The 24,871-nt window shown below is 40.9% G+C and overlaps 1 protein-coding gene across 5 annotated transcripts in view; it reads left to right on the top strand.

The window, feature by feature from the left end:
- ACADSB (acyl-CoA dehydrogenase short/branched chain) overlaps positions 1-24,620 on the top strand; it is a 35,036-nt gene extending 10,416 nt beyond the window's left edge. The window contains exons 2-12 of one of the 5 annotated variants that reach the window (XM_067024422.1): positions 7,899-8,058; positions 8,271-8,371; positions 10,857-11,063; positions 11,614-11,784; positions 12,875-13,000; positions 14,182-14,274; positions 17,672-17,761; positions 18,916-19,053; positions 21,121-21,220; positions 21,945-22,051; positions 22,972-24,620. In XM_067024422.1, the coding sequence (XP_066880523.1) occupies positions 7,899-8,058; positions 8,271-8,371; positions 10,857-11,063; positions 11,614-11,784; positions 12,875-13,000; positions 14,182-14,274; positions 17,672-17,761; positions 18,916-19,053; positions 21,121-21,220; positions 21,945-22,015 (1,257 nt within the window). In that variant the 3' untranslated portion in view covers positions 22,016-22,051; positions 22,972-24,620. Of the gene's footprint in view, positions 1-7,898; positions 8,059-8,270; positions 8,372-10,856; positions 11,064-11,613; positions 11,785-12,874; positions 13,001-14,181; positions 14,275-17,671; positions 17,762-18,915; positions 19,054-21,120; positions 21,221-21,944 lie in introns of all 5 variants that reach the window. The other 4 variants (XM_059051887.2, XM_067024425.1, XM_067024424.1 and 1 more) reach the window with 4 other exon arrangements.
- Positions 24,621-24,871: the final 251 nt, after the last annotated feature.

Raw genomic sequence — 24,871 nt, 5'->3', positions numbered from 1 at the left:
ACCTCTTGATGGGTGTCGAGCCAGAAGACACAACTGTAGACTGTATGGGAAGATGCAAGAGTCTGGGCTCACTGAAATCATTGCTCTGACGTGCACCTCACCTCGCTGGGACCACCATCCTGTATTTTCACTTCCTGAGTTTCCTCAGGGCTCACCGTAGGGAGTGGCTGCCGTCTGACGGCTGCTAGGTGGCAGGTAGTCTTTTTTCCTGACTTCTCTCAGGGCTCACCAGCTCACTTTGGAGGGCTGCAAGCGCTGATGACTGACAGCCTTTGTTTTCCATTTCTCACAGCCAAGCCAAAGATCAGGAGAAGGAAGGATTTATTATTTGCTGCTAAGTAAGGAGATCTTCCCCAACAGCAAAATTGGGGAAGTTTTACACTAAGGGTACCTGCATATTCATGAGGGGGCTCGAGCAGAGGAGAATTAGCATAGAATTGGGGCAAAGGTTGATAGAGTCCAAGCTTTAGTTGACTGAAGGGTCAGAAAAGGTCAACGTCTTGGATGGAGCCCTTAGTTCCTGCAGAACTCAAAGGTATGTGTCAGTTTGTTATGTATATCCCTTGAAGAGGACCTTGGGACTATTTTATCACTGATCTATGGATTCTTGACTTCTTTTCCTTTTTTCCTGCATTCACTCACTTTCCTTAAGATCATTAGTTACTGAGAGACATGTTGTAGTGCAAGCATTGTGGCCAAGCTTAGATCACAAAATGGCTTAGGCCAAAAGTGGCTTCTCGTGTCCAGAAAGCTATGCCTGGTTCTCTCTCTCTGGGGATCCCCTACTCTATCTGCTTACAATGTGGCTGTTCCTGAGTAGTATCCTTTTATAATAAACAGGTAATCCCATAAGTAAAATGCTCTTCTAAGTTCTCTAGAGCTGCTTTAGCAAATCAGATGAACCCAAGGAGGGGGACTGGGGACTCCCCATGTATAGCTAGTGGGTCTGAAGCCCAGGTGATCACCTGGGCTTGCAGTTGGTGTGTGGGCCGTTGTGGGGCTGAGCCTTTAATCTGTCTGATCTGACACTGGTCTCCAGGTGTCACCGAACTCGGGCATAGAGTTTGCCTTACAGATTGCGGTGAATTCCTCGCTTTCTGAGGTTCCCAAAATACCTCGAGATTTTTGCACCTGTAAGGAGGTGGCCTTCCTAATTTCCCCGATAAAGCTGCTGGGAACCTAAGAGTTTCCAGTCTCTGGAGGGATCAGACAGAGAGAAAAAGTAAATGTTTCAATTCTGCTTACAAATGGATAATTTACCAAATTGCTGTAAGTCATAATGAGCTTAAGGGAAAGGTTTCCTTATATTTGGAAAAATACAGATTAAAAGCCCGTAGTATTTCAGACAACCAAAAAATTATAACCATATTCAGTTTACTCAAGTTTATGTAACTAATTCTTTTTTGTTAACAGTTTTATGAAATCAGAGTTTCCATTAGACTTTTTGAATATCTTACCCAGTTCAGCAGTATGATTTAAAAGTTATCAAAAACCTGTACTTGTCAAAAAGTCCTTTCTATGAATCTTCTTGAAGATGAAGCAGTTTTGCAGAGCATCAGTTTAAGTGTCATTGAATGATAAGGGACTTAAAAAGGCAAGGTTAAAGATCTGATTACAATGTTTTTGACAAAGAAGCTTAACCAAGTTGCTGTGACATATGACATTTTAAGATAACAACTAGAATTATAATATTATACCAGGTCGTATCCAAATTTCAAAAATTTTATATAATTTTTAGAATGTCTGTATTAATAGCATTTATCCATACAGTATATTCTAAATAGTTTCATCACTCATGTGATAATGCTCTCCATGTAATTTAACATACCAAATGATACTATTAAATAGTTCTCTCTGAAATGCCTCAAGGCCCCTCTGAAACATCCTGAAGTTAGCTGGAAGGCACAGGAACTTTAAATAGATATTTGAGAAGTTTGTGAAAGATATCAAAAAGTTTCAAAACTCTAGATAACCAAAGTGACAAAAGATTTCAAAAGCAAATACAGATCACTTAAAGGCAAAGAAACTCACACAATCTGTTATCAAAAGCAGCTATCCAAGGAAACGTTTTTCTCTTAACAGGCAGAGAAAACCAAGTCCAGTCCTTACTTACTGGTCCTGGAGCTCATAAGCTCATCCAAGTGCACATTTCCATTTCCACTGACCAAAAGTGAAAATTGGCAGCTGGTCACGCAGGGGGAGAGGCAGGGAGAATCCGTGGAATGAACAGTTCCTTCCAGCAGCTGCTGGAACTTACTTGAGAATCCCCTGTCAGGGCTTGCTAGCCATGAGCAGCAGGTTCACCGAGGTCAACCCCGCAAGTCACTGCAGCTAGCTGGCAGCTCCAACTCAGGATCGCCAGAAGCAACTAGACACCCCAAGAGCGCAGCCCCACGTTGGCTGCCAAAATCTGTTACTGAACCGGGGTTCGGCTGCTCGCCACTTAAAAGCCGGTAATTGAGAGGCAAGTGTCAGAAGAAAGGAAAGATGCTTTAATCAGAAAAGCTGGAAATCTGGGGAAAAGGTGGGCTCATGTCCCTCCCGAGACCTGCTCTGAAGATTCTGCTCAGCCATGAGCAGAATCTTGAGCAAAGGGAAAAGTGGGGGAAGAATCTCAGTGAATCACTGAGGCAGGAGGTTGGATTCTGCCTCATCCTCCATTGTGTGTAGGCTGTCTGGTTCTCTTCACATGTTATCTTGCCCAGTGATCTGCCCGCCTGCAGGATTGCTGTGGAGGATGTTGGGGGGTAGAGAGCTAGTTATTCTCTCTGGGAAAAGAATCAACAGGTTAGGCCAGGCATGGCGTGCATCCAGGAGAGCACAAGCCAGGGGTTAGGTTAAATTGCCGAGTGCTCTCATTCCTGTATTTAGGGTTTTGAAGGTTAGAGGGGGACAGGGATGGGGCAAAAGAGCTGCTTTCACAGGTAGATAGTGTCAGAATTGAGTTGAATAGTAGGACTCTCAGCTGGCGCTGGAAAACCGCTTGTTGGTGTGGGGAAGCCTCTCGAATGTTGGAATTGGTCCCAGAGTCATTACAAGTGAATCACACAACCACACTGAGATACAGGGGTGGGGAAGAAAGAACTTTCAGAAACAACGTTTTGACTGGCAACCATGAGGCTAAAAAAGACAGAACTGGACGCAAGCACTCTGACTGATCTGATCTCACAGTGGTGTGTAGCAGTTCTGAAACGATTTTATTCGTGGACTAGGTTTGAATAAGCAAATTCGTCCTAGATCTTGAGCCATAACCAGGTTTCTCACTGTCAGAAGTTACCATAAGAAAATCGGGCTAGAATGAACCCTGTGAACTCTGGTACTAGAATGGAATCAAAATATGAAAAAAAGAATATACATTCATGCACACATGCAGTGAGGAGAGCCAGGAGGGCACGTGTGGTGGGAGCCAATGACTGTCGGGATTTAAGGTGAAGCCCTCCTGTTATATCCGAACTTGTCCTTTGGAAAAGCCGAGGTGGGTCTTCCCAGTTGGTTGCAGCACCTCTCCTGTGTCTTCTTTTTATCATTCAGACATGCGAAAGCTTCTTGACTTGAAGCGCTTTAAGGATGTTTCAAACAGTACTTTGTCAGCTGGAACGTAATGGAGAAGGATTGTGATTTTAAGGATGTTTCAAACAGTACTTTGTCAGCTGGAACGTAATGGAGAAGGATTGTGATTCACTCAATGAGTTTAGCAAAAGTTTCGCCAGGACACTCAGCAGTCAGGTGTTCTTAACCTTGTTTTGTGCCATCTGTGGAAAGTAGACAGCAGTGAAGTCGAGTTTTTAGACTTTTTCTCAAAATGTTTTAAAATGCATAAAGTTAAATATATAGGATCACAGAGGAAATCACTTACCATAAAAGTGATAAAAATATTTTACATTGCGATATAGGACTATGTGCTTCTTAAATAAGGCCTGACAGCAGTTTGAATACCTACTATAATTTTGAAGTAGTGGTGAGCACCGACAATATTTCAACTGTTATTTGATATAAAAATATCTGCAGTTTCTTTTAGTGACAGTCACAGATAACTCAGTACTCCTGTAACTTCTTGCCTACATTCATAATCAAAGGGAATGCTACATTCCAGTTAGAGGTTCGTGAAATAAAATAACAGTTTTTCCCCCATCCAAGTTTGTGGACTTTGTTCTGCCTTTAGGCGTCTGCAGACCCCAGGTTTGATCATCAGGACTTCTAAGTGCAACAGAGCTCTAGGCAGTTGAGTAGGAAACGGATCAGACTCAAGCTTCGAAAAGTATTTGGCAAGGCATAAATAACCATTATTCCATTCAAGTAGCAATTGCTGCTCTATACAAAAAAATGTGATGATGTGGTACAATGGCTTGTAACTGTGGAAAATCATTTTGATGGAGTGGGCGCCAAATCTGCAGAGGCTGAGGTCAACACTGAAGGGCAGGGGACAGTTGAAAATCATCGTGGAAACCTTGAGCTGAGCTTTTAAAGGCAAGACAAGGAAACATCTCCTTTATTAAAAACTGTCATGTTAAAAGGAAATTTTTTTTCCGCCAAAAAGGATAGGTGTTATCTTTCAATGCTTCGGTTAAAAATGGGTTCCATTCACTTCGCATATATAGCCACTGTATTTTATGATAAGTATCTTCAATAATCTCCCCCTATACTTGTATACCACTTTTTAAAGTACATTTGCTTCTCTTATCTTGTGTCTAAAGGAATTGCTATGTGTTGAACAGTCATCTACTTTGTCAGTAGCAATATTGAGACTTAAGGGGGGTCACAATTGTGTCAGCAGGGAAAAATGGGTGTAGTGAGACCCACTGGCTTGTTTCTCAGTGCTGGGCATTCTGCTAAAGATAAACTTCGGTAGAAAGGTGATATATTGACAAAGAGACACAACGAATTCTGTAGTGAGTTTAGTGAAGTAAATCTCCCCTAGAAATAAGAAATGTGTGCAATGTATTGCAGCTTTTGAAATGTAATAGGCAGGTTTCCTGAGCATGTTGTGGAGAAGATGGCCTGGCCCATTCTTTCATTCATTTGGATACATATTGAGGGCCCCATCCAGCCATTGAGCAAAACTGCACCCACACTTAGTTGCATCCCTTCTCCCACTCTTTTCCTCTCTTTGTGCTTTGCTGCTACTAGTGCAAAGTTTTTGTGTCCCAGCTCTGTCTTTTAATGAGAAAAAAATGTTCCATGCAACTTGCCCTTAACTATCTGTCTCCTTATTCTCAAAACAAAATTAGCTAGAAAAATTGAGGCAGACACTTTTTTTTTTCTGACTGGCCAGTGTTCCTTTTTCCCAGGTGAATCCAAAGGAGTATATATCTAAGACACAGAACTGCAAAGATTGACCAATATGTAGGAGAGATTAACAATGGTTTCAAATATGGTGACTCTTGCTTCTTTTTTTCTCTTTTTATCAATAAGCTTTTCAGTGTACGCTCAAAACTATTGAGAAAATATATTGTAGCATATTACTACATTTGCTTTTTAATCTGCAAAGCTTGGCTTTGTTTCTTGCCTGTTCCATGAACTGTATCTTGTCCTAACTAGATCCTAAGCTTCTCAGAAGCTGGTGAACTTCAGCCCTACGTGTGCTCTTAGGCATTTGACAGATGCTCAGTGTATTCTGGGTGTTCTTTGGTGAATGAAAGGAAAACACTAGTTTTTTAAACAGCTTTATTGATATATAATTTACAGAGCAATATAATTCACTGTTTTTAAGAGTATAATACAGTGGTTTTCAGTAAATATACGGAGGTGTGCAGCCATCACCACTATCCCGTTTTGGAACATTTCCATCACCCCAGAAAGATCACTGTCCCCTTTCGCAGTCACTCGTCATTCTTACCCGGAGCCCCAGGCAACCAGCACTCTACTTTGTGTCTCTATGGATTTGCCTGTTCTGGAAATTTCTTATAAACAGACTCATATAATATATGATCTTTTGTGGCTGGTTTCTTTCACTTGGCATGTTTTTGTTTTGTTTTATATTCAGGGAAAGACTAATTCCTCATTTGTTTCCCCTGTACTAGAATTCTTCAGAATAATATTGGTAAGGGATAACAAGCATTCGAAATTGGATGGTCTCTTTTTTCAACAAAATTGTAGCAAATCCTTTGCTGACTTTGGGGCCCTGCAACAGGGGGACACACTAATGGCAGGAAGAGCTAGCTTTGCAGTTTAACTAAGTTACAACCATGACTTCTTCTGTTATGACCACCACTACTATATTCTTAGGGATCAGAGTAGAATTAGTCAGTACCGTTTGCTGAGCTCTTACTGTACGGTGGGAACCACACTAAACCCTTGTTGTGGATTGCTTCATTAATCCTTACAAAACTTTCCAAAAGCTTATTATCCACGTTTTACAGGGAAGGAAACTAAGACTGAGAGATTTTAACTGAGAGGCTGAAAACCACTTGCCCAAGATCACATATTTAGTAAATATCAGACTGAAACTAGTTCTTTCAGGCTCCAGAGCCCATTTTCTTCTTAACCCATATGCTCTCTTACTAATGAGAAGCTGAAAAAACAAAACTGGCCATGGAAACCAAAAAAGCACAGCTGCTTACAGCCAGGCAGGGTGGGCTGGGGCGCTCTGCTCCCTCAGTCGCCCCTGTGCCCTCACTCATTCCTACCCCACGGGAGAATTCTTTTCACGGTACTTTTAAGAAGTCCGGTTTCCTTGTCCAAGAAGTTAGAGAAATGTGTCCTTTTAAGAATGAGTTCCGGGCTTCCCTGGTGGCGCAGTGTTTGAGAGTCCGCCTGCCGATGCAGGGGACACGGGTTCGTGCCCCGGTCTGGGAAGGTCCCACATGCTGCGGGAGAGGCTGGGCCCGTGAGCCATGGCCGCTGAGCCTGCGCATCAGGCTCCGCAACGGGAGAGGCCACAACAGTGAGAGGCCTGGGTACCACAAAAAAAAAAAAAAAAAAAAAAAGAATGAGTTCCACCTCGAAAGTTCTGTTTCCTTGAAGGTAGAATTTAATTATCTGGGAAATGTGTTTATTCAGAACAGCTCATTGCCGGATAAAGGAGATATATGTTATCAAACCAATTTGCGATTTTGGTTACAAGACGGTGAATCTTAAAATAATGTGCCAGGTTAATCTCCCTTATTATGATTTTTTATCAATTTATTTTATTTATTTATTTTTGGCTGTGTTGGGTCCTTGCTGCAGTGTGTGGGCTTCTCATTGCGATGGCTTCTCTTGTTGCAGAGCTTGAGCTCTAGGGCGTGCGGGCTTCGGTAGTTGTGGCTCACGGGAAGAGTGCAGGCTCAGTAGTCGTGGTTGTGGCACATGGGCTCAGTTGCTCCACGGCCTGTGGGATCTTCCCAGACCAGGGCTCGAACCCATGTCCCCTGCATTGGAAGGCAGATTCTTAACCACTGTGCCACCAGGGAAGCCCCTCCCTGGGTTTCTTTCTCAGAAAAATAGAGGCTGGGGTAAAAGGTCTTCAAGGACCTTTCAACTTTAAAATTCTGTTAAATGTTTTTTTAATTAATTAATTAATTATTTTTGGCTGTGTTGGGTCTTCGTTTCTGTGCGTGGGCTTTCTCTAGTTGCGGCAAGCAGAGGCCACTCTTCGCTGCGGTACACGGGCCTCTCACTGCCGCGGCCTCTCTTGTTGCGGAGCACAAGCTCCAGACGCGCAGGCTCAGTAGTTGTGGCTCAGGGGCTTAGTTGCTCCGCGGCATGTGGGATCTTCCCGGACCAGGGCTCGAACCCATGTCCCCTGCATTGCAGGCAGATTCTCAACCGCTGCGCCACCAGGGAAGTCCCAATCTCCCTTATTTTGCTGAAAGAAGTTATAAGAATGGGTTATAAAGTTACTCCCAAAGAAACTGATGTTCCAGTACTTTTCTTCCCTTTTGTGTGTGTGTTCCTTATTCAATGGGGACTTCCTACAGCTAAGAAGAAACTTCCCAATTTGCCCATCTTCCTGGAAAAATCCTCCTCATGTCCTAAAATCTTCCCAGTCAGAAGCTGGACTAAAAACAACAAATAAGGGCCCACCCTCTGCCCCTCTGCAGACGTTGACAGATGAGGAGATGATGATGAAGAGCACAGGTGAGTGAACTTCTCGGTCTCGCCGCAGTATATTCCTCTGGTCATGACTTGGGCCTAAGAGATCACATGACATGTGACATGATTGGGAGAGGTGCTCATCTAAGTTTGTGAATGGAATTTTTGACATTAATTTAAAAAAATTTTTTTTGAAAAAGTAATACATGTCATATTAATAAAATAAAGACTTACCAGTATTTTTTTTTTCCCTACAGTTAAAAAATTTGCCCAGGAACAAATTGCTCCTTTGGTTTCAAAAATGGATGAAAATTCAAAAATGGAAACATCAGTAATACGAGGATTATTTCAACAAGGGGTATATAATTAATGATTCTTCCAATTTCAAACTTTCATAAATATCTTCTAGTGTTAAAATGTATGCATACTTTTAAATTTAGGAGTTATAATGATAGCATAATTTCCTAATCAGAATTATCTGGGATCTCTTTTAGATTGAGATCCTAGTTAAAAATTTTTAATTGAATTAACATTTTATATTAGAAATACTGTGCTTTTTAAGTAAAAGGCTAGAAACAAGAGTGATTTCTTTAGACCAGAGGTATTCAACTGGGGGCTGTTCTTGTCCCCCAGAGGACATTTGGCAATGTCTGGAGACACTGGCTGTCACAACTGGGTGTGCTGCTGGCGTCTAGTGAGATAGAGGCTGGAGATGCTGCTAAATATCCCACAGTGCACAGGACAGCCTGCCAAGACCGAATTATCCAGCTTAGTAATGCCAAGGTTAAGAAACCCTACTTTAAACTTCATACCAGCACATCTACCTGAATCCCTATGTATGTGGAAAACTTAAAAGCAAGCGGTGGTATCTGAATTCCACATTAACCAGGGCAGCCGATTTCTAAGGGAGAGGTTATCAGCATGGGAGCCCCAAGGAGAACATTTCAGAGCCACTGCACTCTGCATCTCTCCCTTCTCTATAGGTGTGAAGATTTTGTATTTGGAATACCAAGGCTACCCCAGAACTAATAGCTCCTCCTCAGAGCCATTGGCTTAAATCTTGTCCTGTTATCCTGTTTGAAAATTAGCCTTTTCCACGTAACTGTTTTATTTCTTTTTTAAATAATTAATTCATTAATTTTTGGCTGCACTGGGTCTTCATTGCTGTATGTGGACTTTCTCTAGTTGCGGCGAGTGGGGGCTACTCTTCGTTGCGGTGCGCGGGCTTCTCTTTGTGGTGGCTTCTCTTGCTGTGGAGCAGGGGCTTCAGTAGTTGTGGCTCACGGGCACTGGAGCGCAGCCTCAGTAGTTGTGGCGCACGGCCTTAGTTGCTCCGCGACATGTGGGATCTTACCGGACCAGGGCTTGAACCCGTGTCCCTTGCGTTGGCAGGCAGATTCTTAACCGCTGCACCACCAGGGAGGGCCCCCTGTTTTATTTCTTACTGTTTAAAAGATACCTGCTGTTTTTTTTTTTAAATACCATGTATTGTAGTGATTTTTTCACCTTTCTTTTAGCAATGAAACTTGGGGAAATGGAATCTTATGTGGAGCCACAGTGGGTCAAACAGCATCTGTGAGTCCACTTGTCAGCCAGATTTCATCTTCGTTGTTTGCAGAACCTCTAGGCTTCTCCGAGAGGTCTTGAGCAGCGCTCTCGCGAGGGGCGGCTCTTGCAGGCAGGGTCACACGCAGTGATGAGTTGCCTGCCGCCTCCACAGCCGCTCCTGCCTGCATGTCGCGCCCCGTGGAGGGTCTGCGTGGCACGTCCCGCGCCAGCTGTTCTCAGCCTCATGTGACTCCTAGCTTCTGTTGTCCCACTTCTGTGGAGGTCACCTGCCATAATAACTGACAGATATTTCCAGTGTAGGAGAAATTGGTGACCTTTTTAGAGAAGCAGTGTCTCTGACAGCTGTTAAAGATATGATAGTCCGATATTCTTATGCTGGCCCCAGTCTTCAGGCACACCCCAACCCTTGAATTCTTCCTCATAGAACATCATTTCTGGTTCTCTCAGCCTTTCTGTCCTCCCCCATGTGGTTCTAACTTCATATCAGCTAAGTTTCCCATCAGTTTAGACTATAACAGCCACCCCCCGGGCTGCAGCGTGTGTGACTCGAGAGAGCCTGGAGAGGATAGAAAGAAGCATTGCCCTTTTACCTGTTCACACCTTTGGGTCTTGAATTACGTGTGCACACATTCTCTTACTGAAATGAGGACACTTAAAAATAGAGTGTTATGGCTGTTTCATGTTCCAGACTTAGGACTGGTTACTGAACAGTCAGGCAGTTACTAGAAAGCTTTGACCAGTATTTGGCCATGTTTACCAGGCACCTGGGCCTTGTCTTGTGTGGTTCTAGGAAACACCACCACATGTGGTCTGCTAACCATCTGGACTTGCTAAAATAGCCCCAAAGGAATGGTCATTCAATTATTATCTCGGCTGAAAGAGTCAAGGTGGGGGGCTGACTCAAAGAGATTACGCTAAATGAAACTAGATATTCCACTGCTTTCTTCAGTTTCCTAATTATATATTTTCTCACTATTCCATTCCAGTATCCTTCAAAGCATTTTACCTCTCTTATTTTTGTTTTTTAGATCCCAAAAGGAAACAAATGATAGTTCTAGCATGTAATTTTATCCTTTGCAAATATATTTAGTTTCCGTTATAGATTTTTTTGTTACTTAGAGTGAAAGAGCCATACCAAATTAAAGTAAGATATACATACAGAATTTTAAAATTAAGCCGATGTGGTTACACATTATTTTTGAACTTGTTCTTGCAAGGAATTGTCCCGTATAAAAATAGCTTTCTTAATCTGTGTTTCCTTATTTTTCCTTTAGTTGATGGGTATTGAAATTGACACAACATATGGAGGAACAGGAGCTTCATTTTTTTCCTCTATCCTAGTGATAGAGGAATTAGCCAAAGTCGATGCCTCTGTGGCTCTGGTATGTGACATCCAGAACACAATAATTAACAGGCTGATTGGAAAGTACGGAACAGAAGCCCAGAAGGCTCTCTACTTGCCCAGGCTAGCGACGGAGCAAGTGAGTTGAGATGCGTTATTGAAGCGGATCTGATCTTTTCTAAGTATAGGGTATTTTCAGGAGAAAAGCAACCGCAGTGTTGGCTTTTCTATTAGGGACAACACAGCACCATTAATAACTCAAGCAATGCTCAATAAATTAATTCTACTAGAAAAATACACTCTGCCTCTCTCATTTGCCACTTGGAAATTTAGGGAATTACCATTGGACAATAAAATTATTTCTTTTTTGGTCCCAGTTATATTGTCTAATACCTTTGTTGGTAGATTCATTTACATTGAAATGTATTTCTCCTGTAATTATGAAAACCAATTTAATTAAACTTAACATTGAGTATGAGTGCTTAGGTCTTTAAATCTGCCTTAGACAAATAGTGGGGTATAGTTTGGAAAATAATACTGTCAGAATACCATTACTATTTTGATACATACAGGCTTTGAGAAGTAGCTAAAAGTTTGATTTTCGAATGTTTATTTTGCTATAAGTGGGTATTTGTTATGTAAAGTATAAATATAGGTATTAACTTGGAATTTTTTCTTTCCATGTGTAGATGGGAAGTTTCTGCCTTTCAGAGGCTGGAGCAGGTAGTGATTCATTTGCTTTGAAGACCAAAGCTGATAAAAGGGGAAATTATTATGTCATCAACGGGTCAAAGATGTGGATTAGCAACGCCAAAGATGCCGGGCTCTTCGTGGTGATGGCAAATGTAGACCTTACTCTTGTAAGTTTGAAAACAAAGCTGCTCCCTGTTTCCCTCCTAATCTTTTCTCTTCATTTCTTTTTTCCTACTTCCATTTCCTTTTTAGGACTTAGTCTTAAATTCTTCATTCTCCTCAGTACTGAAAAGGTTAAACAACTGACATCTTTTCATCCTCTGATTTACTAATATCCTAAAATAAATATTACAATTAACATGAATAAACATTAGCTACATGGAGGACCATTTAATTAATCTCCTAATCTGTTATATAGGAGGCTAATCGTAAATTTTGTAGAATTTCAGATTTTCTGTTTAATAATGAGGAATTTAAGTACCTATTTAATAGTACATTTATTTTTTAAAGTGTTTTATTCAGTTGGAAAATAGACATATAGCAAAGTGATAAAGATATCTTGTGTTTTTTGTCTAGTGTAGCATTTAATTGAATTAAATTTTAAAACTAAATTATGTAATAAAATTAAATTTAAAATGTGGAATTCATCATGTAATACTTTGGTGTCACTTAATAATTTTAATAGCCGCAATGGTTTCTGAAAGAGTAAAATAAATAGTAAGTTTCTTGATTTTGAACCTAATGTCCTCCCATCCTTCTTGTTTCATAATACACAGTTGTTGCAATTCTGAGTCCAATTTAGCAATTCTGCTAAAGTCTGTTTTGTTTTGTTTTTTGTTTTTTTTGCTGCACTGGGTCTTTGTCACTGCGCACAGCTTTCTCTAATTGTGGTGAGCGGGGGGCTACTCTTTGTTGTGAGTGGGCTTCTCATTGCGGTGGCTTCTCTTGCTGCAGAGCCCGGGCTCTAGGCGCGTGGGCTTCAGTAGTTGCAGCACGCGGGCTCAGTAGTTGCGGCTCATGGGCTCTAGAGCGCGGGCTCGGTAGTTGTGGTGTATGGGCTTAGTTGCTTTGCAGCATGTGGGATCTTCCCAGACCAGGGCTTGAACCTGTGTCCCCTGCATTGACAGGCGGATTCTTAAGCACTGGACCACCAGGGAAGTCTCTAAGGTTTGTTTTTCATTTTCTGTTTACTTTGAACTCTGGAAACAAGGGATCTTATCAGTCAAAGTGGTTATAGCATTTAAATCTTCATTTCAGGGGTATAAAGGAATTACCTGCTTCTTGGTAGATCGTGATACTGAGGGCCTTCATATAGGGAAACCAGAGAACAAAATGGGAATCAGAGCTTCTTCTACCTGCCCGTTAACGTTTGAAAATGTCAAGGTGGGTATCCTAGATGTGGAATGGCTTTGCCTGGAAGTATAGCTGTGCGAGAAAGGCGTTGTACTATTAGGCGTGCATAGGAGAGTACTTTGTAAAACTCTTGAACGATGATCTTGGGTTAGGTTATGAACTAAATGTACTTCCCACGAGAGTTTATGCCAGAGGTGGAAACCTGTCTGCCCAGCCCGAGGATTAATCTCATTTATATTTCATAAACCTGGCACTTGCGCATCTCACATAGCTTCCGAGGAGTGTGGTGTCGGCCCAGCAAGGCCACAAGATGGGGGTGTTGCTCAGTGAGAGTGGAAAACAGCCAGGCAGCGCCCACAGTTTAGAGTTGGGTCTTAAAAAAAACGAAGAAGAGGTGACTAGAATGCTGTGCTTGAGAACTTTACGTAGGTCGGACAGGATGTGATGGATTTTCTACCACTCTTTAGAATGTGACCTTTTTGCTCACTGGTGATTGTGTGTGTGCCCATGAGGTGTCATTATGGATGTCATGTGAGCCTCACTACTGCACCCCAGCTGTCTTCTCCTAATTTCCCTTTGCTTTCTCCATTCTGCCCACTCTCTCTCCTAACTGCCCATATTAAGAAGCTAAGTGTATTTTCTCAAATTACCTAGTCTAGATCTTTTTTCAAGTAAATGGTTGAATAGTTTAATATGTTTCTTCTCTCCTCCTTTCTGTTTGGTACACATGCCTGTGTGTACACACACACACACACACACACACACACACACACACAGAGCCCTCAACTGATTTTTGTTGTGATAATAGTCTCAACAGAAGAAAGGTTTACTACCCTTAATATGTTTTTTGTTATTCCTAATATTTTATCTTACATTGTAGCATACAGATAAGAGTTCAGGGAAAATTGTTACTCATTTATGTTATTGATTAATTGTATGAGATTTCATTTTTCTAGATTCACCGAACGTCTGTGCTAGGCTCTGGAGGATGCAATAGTGAACAGCATGGACTTGAGTCCTATCCTTCTGAGAGCATGTGGGAAACAGTTTAGAGGGAGACAGAGACATAGCAGATAATTTTCTTGGAGTTTAATAAGTACCATACTAGAGAATTATCACAGAAATGGGAGTATATGTGCATTAAAAAATATATTACCAAAATGAATTATGTTAAATTAAATTGAGAAATAACTGCACGTTTTTCTTTTCAGGTTCCAGAAGCCAATATCCTGGGACAAGTTGGACATGGCTATAAGTACGCCATTGGGGGTCTTAATGAAAGTAGAATAGGAATTGCTGCACAGGTGAGTCAAATTTTAGCCCTTTAACTTGACTCTTCCACACACAGTCAGTTAAAATGTAAAAAGAAAAAATGCAGTAAAACCGATGAGTGTTTGGAAGCTTGTGAACGCAAGCTGGCGCCCTTCCCTTCCGTGTGGTAAAAGAATAGCTTCTGGCTGTGATTTCTTTACAATTCCACTTTGGTCAATTGTATCATGTCCTGAGAACCAAACAGTGGCTTAGTGGTAACAGTTTTTCTGCTTTGAGAGCATTAAAGTATTATGTAATACCTGGATTGATAACTTCTTAAGTACATTATAGATTAAATGCGGTATTTTTTTTAATCAACTTTTCAAAGTATATGATTCATTCTGAAATTATTAAAATTAAGAATAAGTAACATTCTATTGTGTAGTAAGAGTCTACAGATAATAAAAGATTTGTTGCTTAGTGTTTTGCATGTGAAAATCAGACAATTTTTTTGATATGGCACTTAAAATGGCAACAATTAAACAGATATGTATGATGAAAACTATTCAATTTTTTACCAAATTTGCCCTTATAACATATTAAATTTTTCTATTAGGTGATATCAGTTATTTTCTAGAATCACAAAATGAATAAAGTCTTTGGTTTTATTATGAATTATTTCATTTTTGTAATGTATTTATTTTTAATCAGTGAGTATCCAAAATTCAAAAACTTACAGCTTTTACATTTTGAAGATGTTGCATATATTAGCTCTTTGGAGTATCTAAATTGTAATTGTGTGATTGTACTCTAGCTGGGGTTTTTTGCTGCTGTTAATTTGCTAACAAAGTATTCTCAGATCAATACTTAATCTATGGGGGCTTCCCTGGTGGCGCAGTGGTTGAGAGTCCGCCTGCCGTTGGAGGGGACACAGGTTCGTGCCCCGGTCCGGGAGGATCCCGCATGCCGCGGAGCGGCTGGGCCCAAGAGCCATGGCCGCTGAGCCTGCACGTCCGGAGCCTGTGCTCCGCAACGGGAGAGGCCACGGCAGTGAGAGGCCCACGTACCGCAAAAAAACAAAACAAAACAAACAAAAAAAAACTTAACCCATGTTTCCCACGAAAGTAGATAATAGGTCAGTAAAGAGATCTGGCTTATCTGTTCTTTTTAAAGTTTTTCTGTGATTCAACTTCATCAGATATGACATTAAAAACTACAACACTGGATTTCCTTGTTCCCAGACCTGTAAATAATATAGATGTCTGGCAGTAAATGCACAGCCTGGGCTTTAGTCTAATTACTCCAAGTTATTTTATAACCAATTAAAAGTTAAGATCAGAAAAAAAGAGAGAAAAAGGTAAGGTCTGATAGTTATTATTTCTTGGTTAATACTGTGGATGCTTTTTGGAGACAGAGACACATGTAACAGTGAACTGGAGGCATCCAACCTCAAGACTCTGTAGTTGTAAAGAATTTAGTTTTTCAGTATTTATAGTGAAAACATTTTACACTGTTTTGGAAAAGCCTGTTTTGGTTGACAACTGATAATTACGAGTTTTGTGTCAATATACCATATTGTTGGCATATTGTAAACTTTAGTTATAAGGGTTTAATGACATCATCTTCTCTCATAGCCAAAAGTGCAGTGAGTCGCTGTCTCACTTTAATTTACTTTTGGGGTTTTGTTTTGGTTTGGTTTGGGTTTTATCCTTTAATTTTTAGCGTAATATTCCATTCTCCAGAAAGTTCAAAATAAAAGGCTAAAGGAAAATTTGAATGAATGCTAATGAAATATTGATAAGTTTGTGGGCATTTCTCCCAAAAGCTTTAACTATTGATTTTTCTTTTCCTTTTTCTAAAACCTACATGGGTTTGACATAATTAGATAGTGATTTTTTTTTATCAGTTATCTATTTTATACATATTAGTGTCTACATGTCAACCCCAGTCTCCCAGTTCATCCCACCACCACCCTCCCTTTTCCCCGCTTGGTGTCCTTACGTTTGTTCTCTACATCTGTGTCTCTGTTTCTGCCTTGCAAACCAGTTCATTGGTACCATTTTTCTAGATTCCACATATATGTGTTAATATACAATATTTGTTTTTCTTTTTCTGACTTACTTCACTCTGTATGACAGTCTCTGGGTCCATCCACCTCTCTACAAATGACCCAATTTCGTTCCTTTTTATGGCTGAGTAATATTCCATTGTATATATGTACCACATCTTCTTTATCCATTCGTCTGTCGATGGGCATTTAGGTTGCTTCCATGACCTGGCTATTGTAAATAGTGCTGCAGTGAACATTGGGGTGCATGTGTCTTTTTGAATTATGGTTTCCTCTGGGTATATGCCTAGGAGTGGGATTGCTGGGTCACATGGTAATTCTATTTTTAGTTTTCTAAGGAAGCTCCATACTGTTCTCCATAGTGGCTGTATCAGTTTACATTCCCACCAACAGTGCAAGAGGGTGGTTCCCTTCTCTCCACACCCTCTCCAGCATTTGTTGTTTGTAGATTTTCTGATGATGCCCATTCTAACTGGTGTGAAGTGATACCTCATTGTAGTTTTGATTTGCGTTAGTGATGTTGAGCAGTTTTTCATGTGCCTCTTGGCCATCTGTAATTAGATAGTGATTTAATGGCTACCTGATGTTAGAATTTAGAAACAATTTCTAAGCTTGAGTCATTCCATTGTTATGGAGATTAGTTTGCAATGAGACAGTCCAGCTAAAACTCACCACATCCTGATTAGTTCTTGAAATGTATAAACTGATGTTTTTACCAGCTCCTCTGTGCACTTATCCTCAACTCTAGCTGTGCATTAAAACATTAAAGAGTTTTTAGAATGCTGGTGTTTAGGGCACACTCACCACTCCCCCCACCCCCATTATTGAGCTCCCTGAGATGACTCTCATGTGCTGCCAGGGTTGAGGAACGCTGCTCTTTTACGTTCTGATGCCCTACGCACCAAAGCTCTTGTTAATCCTGATCATATACAAAAGAAGACCAGAAGTGACCTTGCACACTTGACTTCTAGAAGGACTAGAGGCAGCACTCTACAGTCTTTGAGGCCAATCTTTGAGCAAAATTTCTGAGGCGCACTTTGCGCCTGGGGACGCAAGCCTAAGGGAGAAGAATCCCAAAAAGTAACCTGGGTGCATGAGCACAGCCACACCAGGAGATTTAGCTCCTAGAATCAATTGTGCTCTTCTTCACAGGAAGTTACGCAAATTTTCTCCCAATTACTAGAACCTAAGTTCTATAAATGCAGTGGATGAAGGTCATTAACGTTAGACCTCACCATCTCAGTATCTCTAGTCGTTTCCCTACCCCAACTTTTCAATTTGCCTGTGAAAAGCATTCATAACTTGAATAACTTCATAACTTGAATAATTAAGAGTATAAACTTATAAAAAATAAGAAATTCTGATTTTTTTTTTTTTAACAGATGCTGGGACTGGCTCAAGGATGTTTTGACTACACTATTCCATATATTAAAGAAAGGGAACAATTTGGCAAAAGAATATTTGATTTTCAGGTATATAATTATTACCATCTTTCTACAGTGCTGTGCTCTCCCTCTTTCCATTAATGAAGAGCTTCGTTACAAAGCTGTAAGGGAATCCCCTGGGGGATTTTAATGGGAGAGGCACAGAGAGGAAGGAGTAGATCTTGGTGCATATACTTGTGCCTGCCTTGACCTTCTCCAAGGGCAGAGCAGTAGTCCTTGAGGCCTGGCTTTGGCGTGATGCAGGATACCTCGGTGAGCACTTGGGAGATGCCTCCCTCACTGGTTCAGAGTTCCAGGGCATGAGGTCTGGAGTCAGACTTCCTGGGTTCAAATCCTGGTTCTTTGTCTTACTGTTACTAGCTTTAGTTACCTCACCTCTCCAAACCTCAACTGCTTCATCTGTAAAATAAAGATAACACTCTGTACCGTGATTCAGAATCAGGTAAATGTTTTAAGTGTTTGACACATTATTAAAAATAAGTCAGATTTTTAAACCTAATTTTGTGATCATTTATTTTTTAAATCTTGGCAGTTAACAATTACCTGAACTTTTAATTTTTTTTTTCTTTACTTTTTTTTTTTCTCTACTTTTTTTTTTTTTTTTTGGTACACGGGCCTCTCACTGCTGTGGCCTCTCCCGCCGCCGAGCACAGGCTCCGGACGCGCAGGCCCACCGGCCATGGCTCACAGGCCCAGCCGCTCCGCGGCGTGTGGGATCTTCCCGGACCGGGGCACGAAGCCGCGTCCCCTGCATCGGCAGGCGGACTCCCAGCCACTGTGCCACCAGAGAAGCCCCTGAAATTTTTTAAAGAAGCAAAACACGTAGTGGTTTATTTTATTATTTATTTATTCATTCATTCACTCATTTATCGTGGCTGCGCTGGGTCTTCGTCGTGGCGCAACAGCTCAGAAGTTGCGGCATGTGGGATCTTAGTTCCCCGACCAGGGATCGAACCCGGGCCCCCTGCATTGGGAGCGCGGAGTCTTAACTTCTGGACCACCAGGGAGGTCCCTGTAGTGGTTTATTTTAGACTGCAGATTTTAAACTATTCTTGCGAAATGAATGTGAATTTTTGGACGGGTATATTTTGAATCTGTCAGTGTTCCACATCCAGGCAGGACTTTGACAATGAGCTGTTTTCGGAAATGACAGTTCTCTACCTTGGGCCTGAATGTTACAGGGGCTCCAACACCAAGTGGCTCACATGGCCACCCAGCTAGAAGCTGCAAGATTACTCACGTACAATGCTGCAAGGCTTTTAGAAGCTGGAAGACCATTCATTAAAGAATCATCTATGGCCAAGTACTATGCATCAGAGGTAAAAAAAAAAAAAGAAAAGAAAAGAAAAGTCAGTCTTTTTATTTTTTTTAAGATATTTATTTATTACCCTCTTCATTTAGAAATGTTGGTTATGTACTTTTTTTCAAGTAAAATAACATGAACTTTCTAGTTACTACATCAGAAATGCAAAAAAGTAAAGCTGCCGTAGGGAGGTGCTTTGATTCTGTGAGGTCTCCATGTTTTCTTAGGCTCTTAGGTGGAAACTGAGGCACCCAGTTCAGGTAGAAGGCCCACTGTAAATCCCTGGGTGAGCCTCAGCTGAACGATGGTTGGGACGAAGTGAATGCCCTGGAGATAATGTGAAATAAAAATGCCCAGGAAGGGACTGTCCAAGTGTTGATGCTTCCTGCTCATGCATGTGCATTCTACATGTAACACACTGGACTTTGGTGGAAACTTAGCCTCATCACTGGGCTGCTCTCTCCCAGCTCCGGCAGTATGTCTTAGTCATTCCCTGGCTTCAAATATTTATTTAACCTCTTCAGCCCCCAGATTTAATCTTCTGCCTCAGCCTCCCTTCTGAGTTCCAGACTAATAGATCCCACTTCTGCTTTACCTACCCACCTCCTCCCGACGCCAGTCGCAAACCCGAGTCCGCTTGACACCCTCCTTTCCCTCATCCCCCAGTTGAATCCATCCTCCGTTTTGAGGATTCAACCCCCAAAATATTTCTTGAATTTGTTTTTCTCTCCCTTCGTACTGCCACCTGTCTAGCCCAAGCTGTGCCGTTTCTTTACCAAACCACTGGAGTCACCTTCTAACCTCTTGTTTTCCCCTGTTGCTTTCTCCCATCCAGTGTCCCTTTTCAAGGTGTCCATGAGGCCATGCCACTCTCCAGCTTTAAACCCTTCAGTGGCTCCTCACAACAAATGGGACCTTTTTATTCGTTTCCTATTGCTACTTTTAACAAATTAACCAAAAATTTAGTGGCCTAAGACAGTACGATTCTATTATCTCACAGCTCTGGAGGTGAGACGTCTGAAATGAGTCTCACTGGGATAAAATTAACGTGTCAGCAGAGCTGCCTTTCTGGAGGCTCCAGGGGAGAATCCATTTCCTTTACTTTTTCAGCTTCTAGAGCCAACTCTGTTTCTTGGACTCATAGCCCCTCCCTCCGTCTTCAGAGCCAACAGTGTATGGTGTTCAGATCTGACTGCTTTCTGTTTCCGTGGTCACATCATCTTGTCTGCCTCCCTCTTTCCTTTATAAGGACCTTTGGGATTACATGAGACCCCCCCAGATAGTCTGGGATCATCACCCCATCTCAAGGTTCTTAACTTAATCACACCTGCAAGTCTCCATGCCGTGTAGGTGATGAACGTTTACACTTGCTGGGGGTTCTCCTGTGGACATCTGTGGGGGCCAGCACGTTATTCAAACTGCTCACCGTCATGTGCGGCCCGCCTGCCCCCCGTGCCCTTTTTACAGGTCACCCCAATCCCAGCCCATTGGCCCTCAGGCCCTTGAGGCTGACGAACCCATTTTCCCCTTGGAGCCTTTCCACGTGTCGTTCCTCAGCTTGAAATGTCCCCCTACCTCATCCTTTAGTTCTCAGCGAGGCTGTAATCTCCTCACCTATCCCCCATCTAGGTCATGGCAGCTTCCCTAGCAGGCCCTTCTCGGGCCCCATACAGTTTCTCAGTGTTGGTGATTGTGATTCAATGTCTGTCTCTGAATGACCAGCAGGACCCAAAGGGCAGTGAGCGACTGGCCACCCCTCACCATTGTGGCTGTCGGAGTGGGTGACATAAGGAGGCCCTTGATGAACATTTGCTGAGTAAATGATACCTGTCGACAAGTATGAGTCTAAACAAATACCCTAATTTTCTTAAGAAAATAAGAATTTTGTGAATTAATAGGATATTTTGCATAAATGGTATGTATAGAGAATGGGACTAAGGAGAAGTGCTAATTTATAAAATGACGTCAATCCTTCCAACTGCCAATAACAGTGAATCCATGTTATCAAGAACATTCTACAAGAGTGTTTGTAATGCATAAGTTATGTGGCTTCAACATGTGATTTGCTGCTGCCTTTTGGTAGATCGCGGGCCTCATAACTGGCAAATGTATCGAGTGGATGGGAGGAGTAGGCTACACCAAAAATTACCCTGTGGAAAAATACTTCCGAGATGCGAAGATTGGTAAACAGAGTTTTTACATTTATTTTGTTTTATTTGACTCTGTAGGTGTTTTAGGCTGTTGTATCTGTTTGATGTTTTTTATTACTGGTACGGAGGCGAAGGCAATTTTAATCTCTTCAGTTATTATGTTTATTGGCTCTTGTTTTCTTGCGGCTGGGTTTTTTTCCCCTACTTCTGGCTTCAAAAAAATAGATTTATATATATTTAAAACATCAAATTTCTTCTTTAAATGCCTCAAGGCCTCTGAAGGCCTTTCAGTAAAACCACAACAAAATCTACTGTCTTAATTTTTCTTTTACTAAAAATGTTAATATTTTCTATTAGTTTAATGCTGTTGTGTGAAGCTCAGTTCTAAGTTTAGACGCTAAGTGCCTACCCAAGCCTGAGCATCCCGCTGCTTCACAGCCAGGTGGGAAACGAGAAGCAGCAGTTATGAAAGCTGCCTGTTCCTGAGGAGCCATCCAGGCTTGTGTGTTGATAGTTTAGGAACAAAAAACTTCCAACTGTTTAATACCGATTCTGGAAGTCTGTAAACCAAATAGAAAATTGTTATCTCTTAGGCAGAATTACCTTGTCAAATAGTACCATATTCAGGGGACATTGGGCAGTGTTCCTGGTAAAGTTTTACAGTAAATGCAGAGCTAATGTGTGCAGAGCTGTTTCTTGTATAGACTCTTAACCATGGCTCCACTCCTAATTGTTCCTTTTCTCCCCTTTGTTTAAGGTACAATATATGAAGGAACTTCAAATATCCAGCTGAACACCATTGCAAAGTGCATAGATTCAGAATACTGACAGCCATGGGAGTGGGACCCCTCCCTGGTGTCACTGGTAAAATTTTAAACTATTGTGCCTTGTTGGGGGCTGCACTGAATGGTTTTATTTAGGCCCTTCACCTTGGATCTGGAGGCAGACCTCTCCTGTCTCCTCGTTCCAATCTGCTTAACTTAGGCACAGAAAATCATTTTTAAATTTTGGGAAGAAATGCATCCATATTTTCTCCAAAACTATTTTTTAAACTATATGCATTATCATTTTAGCTTCTGGGTATACAGAATTTCACTCTATTAGAATTTGGAAAAATGAAGACAATATAAGTATTTTTTGCAGACATGAGTATTTTATATCCCTGTCATTGTGCATCAGTCAGAGAGACGTTTGTGATAGTTGGCAATTCTATAGAAGAAATAGATTCAATTCTAAGTTGCTAAACTAGGTAGCAACTGATAAAAATTTATTTAGAAAAATCTAAAAGTTTTAGTTCTGAATATCTGAAAATGAGTGGAAAATGAGGGTGTAACTCTGTAGTTTATATAATCAAAGAAAGCATTTCAACAAAGGAAAGCAATATAATTTGTTACTATAATTGGCCAGTATGGAAGGTGCATTTCATTATGGTTTCAGTAGATCATTTTAAAAACAAGTCTCTACGTTAGTTTTCAAGTATGAAAGTTAAGTAATTTGGTTTAATAATTAGAATATACTCGATATTGTAATATTCATTTTTTTCTGTCTTTAAATTGAATACTGTTTTCTCAAACTTAGTTATTGAGCTTTATCATGAAAGTAATTCAGAAATTATATTTTGGTTCAGTGATTCTCAAGAGGAGATGTCTTGTCCCCATAAAGAAGTGTATTAAAATCTTGTAAGGAATGAGGGATGGAAGGGAGCTGTAGAGTTTGAAAAGCATATTTGGTAATATAAAAAATGATATTTCTGGGAAGGCAAAAATAAATCTGTTGTTTTACAGACAAATTATGGAAAAGCAAAGCTCAACATAATATACGGCTGGTGATGCCATTTCTTCAGTATCAGGGATTCTCAGTCAGAGAGACCTTGTAGGGTACAGGTCCTCAGTCCCCTCGGGAGGGAGGAGGACAGTGAAGGGTGAGTGTTTTATATTTTCTGGAAGGGGGCATGGGTTAGAGATGTTGGAAAATGTTTCGAGGCTCATACAGTTGCTTAAAGTAATCACTGCTGTCAAAAGGGAAGCGCTTTAGTACTTTAATGAAAGGATAATGTTTATTAAGAAAACTTGACATTTTCAAAGTAATTTTGCTTTACGCATTCATGTTCATTGAATTGGGTTAATTTCTAAAATGGATACCGTAGTTAAATATTCAGAATTGTGTAAATACAGTTGAGATAGGAATTACATTAAAATATTAGGAAGAAATATGGACAAATTTAGACCTTAGATCGAAAGAGAGAAAGTCTACTTGATTTTCGGATAGGGCTGATGGAAGCCAGTCATTCATTGTTTTAGAAGAAACAGACAGTAACTCTGATAAGGAAAGTAGGGGATGGAGGAAATGCCCTAAAGGGAGGCTTGGATATCTTTAATTTCTGTGATTATGTGAGAGAGGTGGACTTTTCAGATAACGGAATAGAAGCCAACGTTAGTAAAAAAGAATCCCAGCTTCCTCCTGTGGAGTTACAAACACGTGAAACTACAATAAGCCTCTTTCAGATTAGCAGCATGAGAGAGGCTCCCGTGTACATCTAGACTTGAATTTATAGTTCATATTGATACAGTTCTAATTGTGTGTAGATTTTTTGTGCAGGTTCACAAATAACAGTTGACATTTAATTATGTATTGTAATTAATATCTGTACCTGCCTTCTTCTATTAGTGAATTGTGTTCTTGTACCGTTTGCCAAAGAGGATGTTGTGAGTTTTCCCCATAGTTCTTCCATTATAGCTTTTCTTAATAACCATGACTTTGGGGGTCTTGAGTTTGTGTCTAGTGGAGGACAAGCTTGTTTACCTCCTGAAACCTGTCATTACTGTTTGTTAATTTGAGGACAGGGCTGTCATGGGGCTCCGACGGAAGAGACTTGAACACAAGCAACAAGTCATATTTGTGTGGCAGAGCTGGACCCAACCCAACTGCCAAGTTAGCATTTGTTAGACATTTCACTTTACAACGCAAAAATGAATTGGCGTCAGAGAGTTTAGAATTGCGGAAAGCCAAATCTAGAAAGAGTTTAGAGAACCACCCAGCCAGCTCTCTCATTTAAGAGTGAAGGGTTCACGTAGCCCAGAGCACTTGCCCAAAGGTCATCTGTCCAGGGCAAAGATAAGACAAGGACCCAAGTGTACTAGGTCCCAATTCAGTGCTCGTCCTACTCTTCACTGCTGTCTCTGTTCAACAGATTTTGGATTTCATCCTTGTTATGTTTCAATACTCTATTGATTTATTTTAGGTTTAACTGATCGAGAATTAACACTTCAGAAGTGTTAAGATCTATCAGTGTCGTAACTTGCACATATTAAACAGCTGCCAAACACTGGCTCTCCTAGGATGTAGCTGGTATGTCAGATGTAAAGATTATTGTGTGTGATCACCTGGTTTTATGATTATGATGTGTTTTAGTAAATGCACTAGTTACATCCTTGCTGATCTTTCATAAAGTGAAACTTTTGTTGTAATGGTACGTATCAGACTGTAATCAGTGTTACAAAATCAGTATTCTATGGGGAATGAAAAAATAAAGCACTAACTGGAGACTTCTGCTACTCTAATAAAGCAAAATTGTTTGTTATACATACAGAAGAAGTAAGAAAATAATGTAACCTTCCTGCAAGATAGACACAACGCCTCTGTTTACCAAGCTGATTGCTTGACTCTCATGTAAACCAATTTTGT

Source organism: Kogia breviceps, chromosome 2 (genome assembly GCF_026419965.1).
Source record: "Kogia breviceps isolate mKogBre1 chromosome 2, mKogBre1 haplotype 1, whole genome shotgun sequence".
Taxonomy (NCBI): Eukaryota; Metazoa; Chordata; class Mammalia; order Artiodactyla; family Physeteridae; genus Kogia; species Kogia breviceps.
This window is presented reverse-complemented; position numbering and strand designations above follow the sequence as displayed.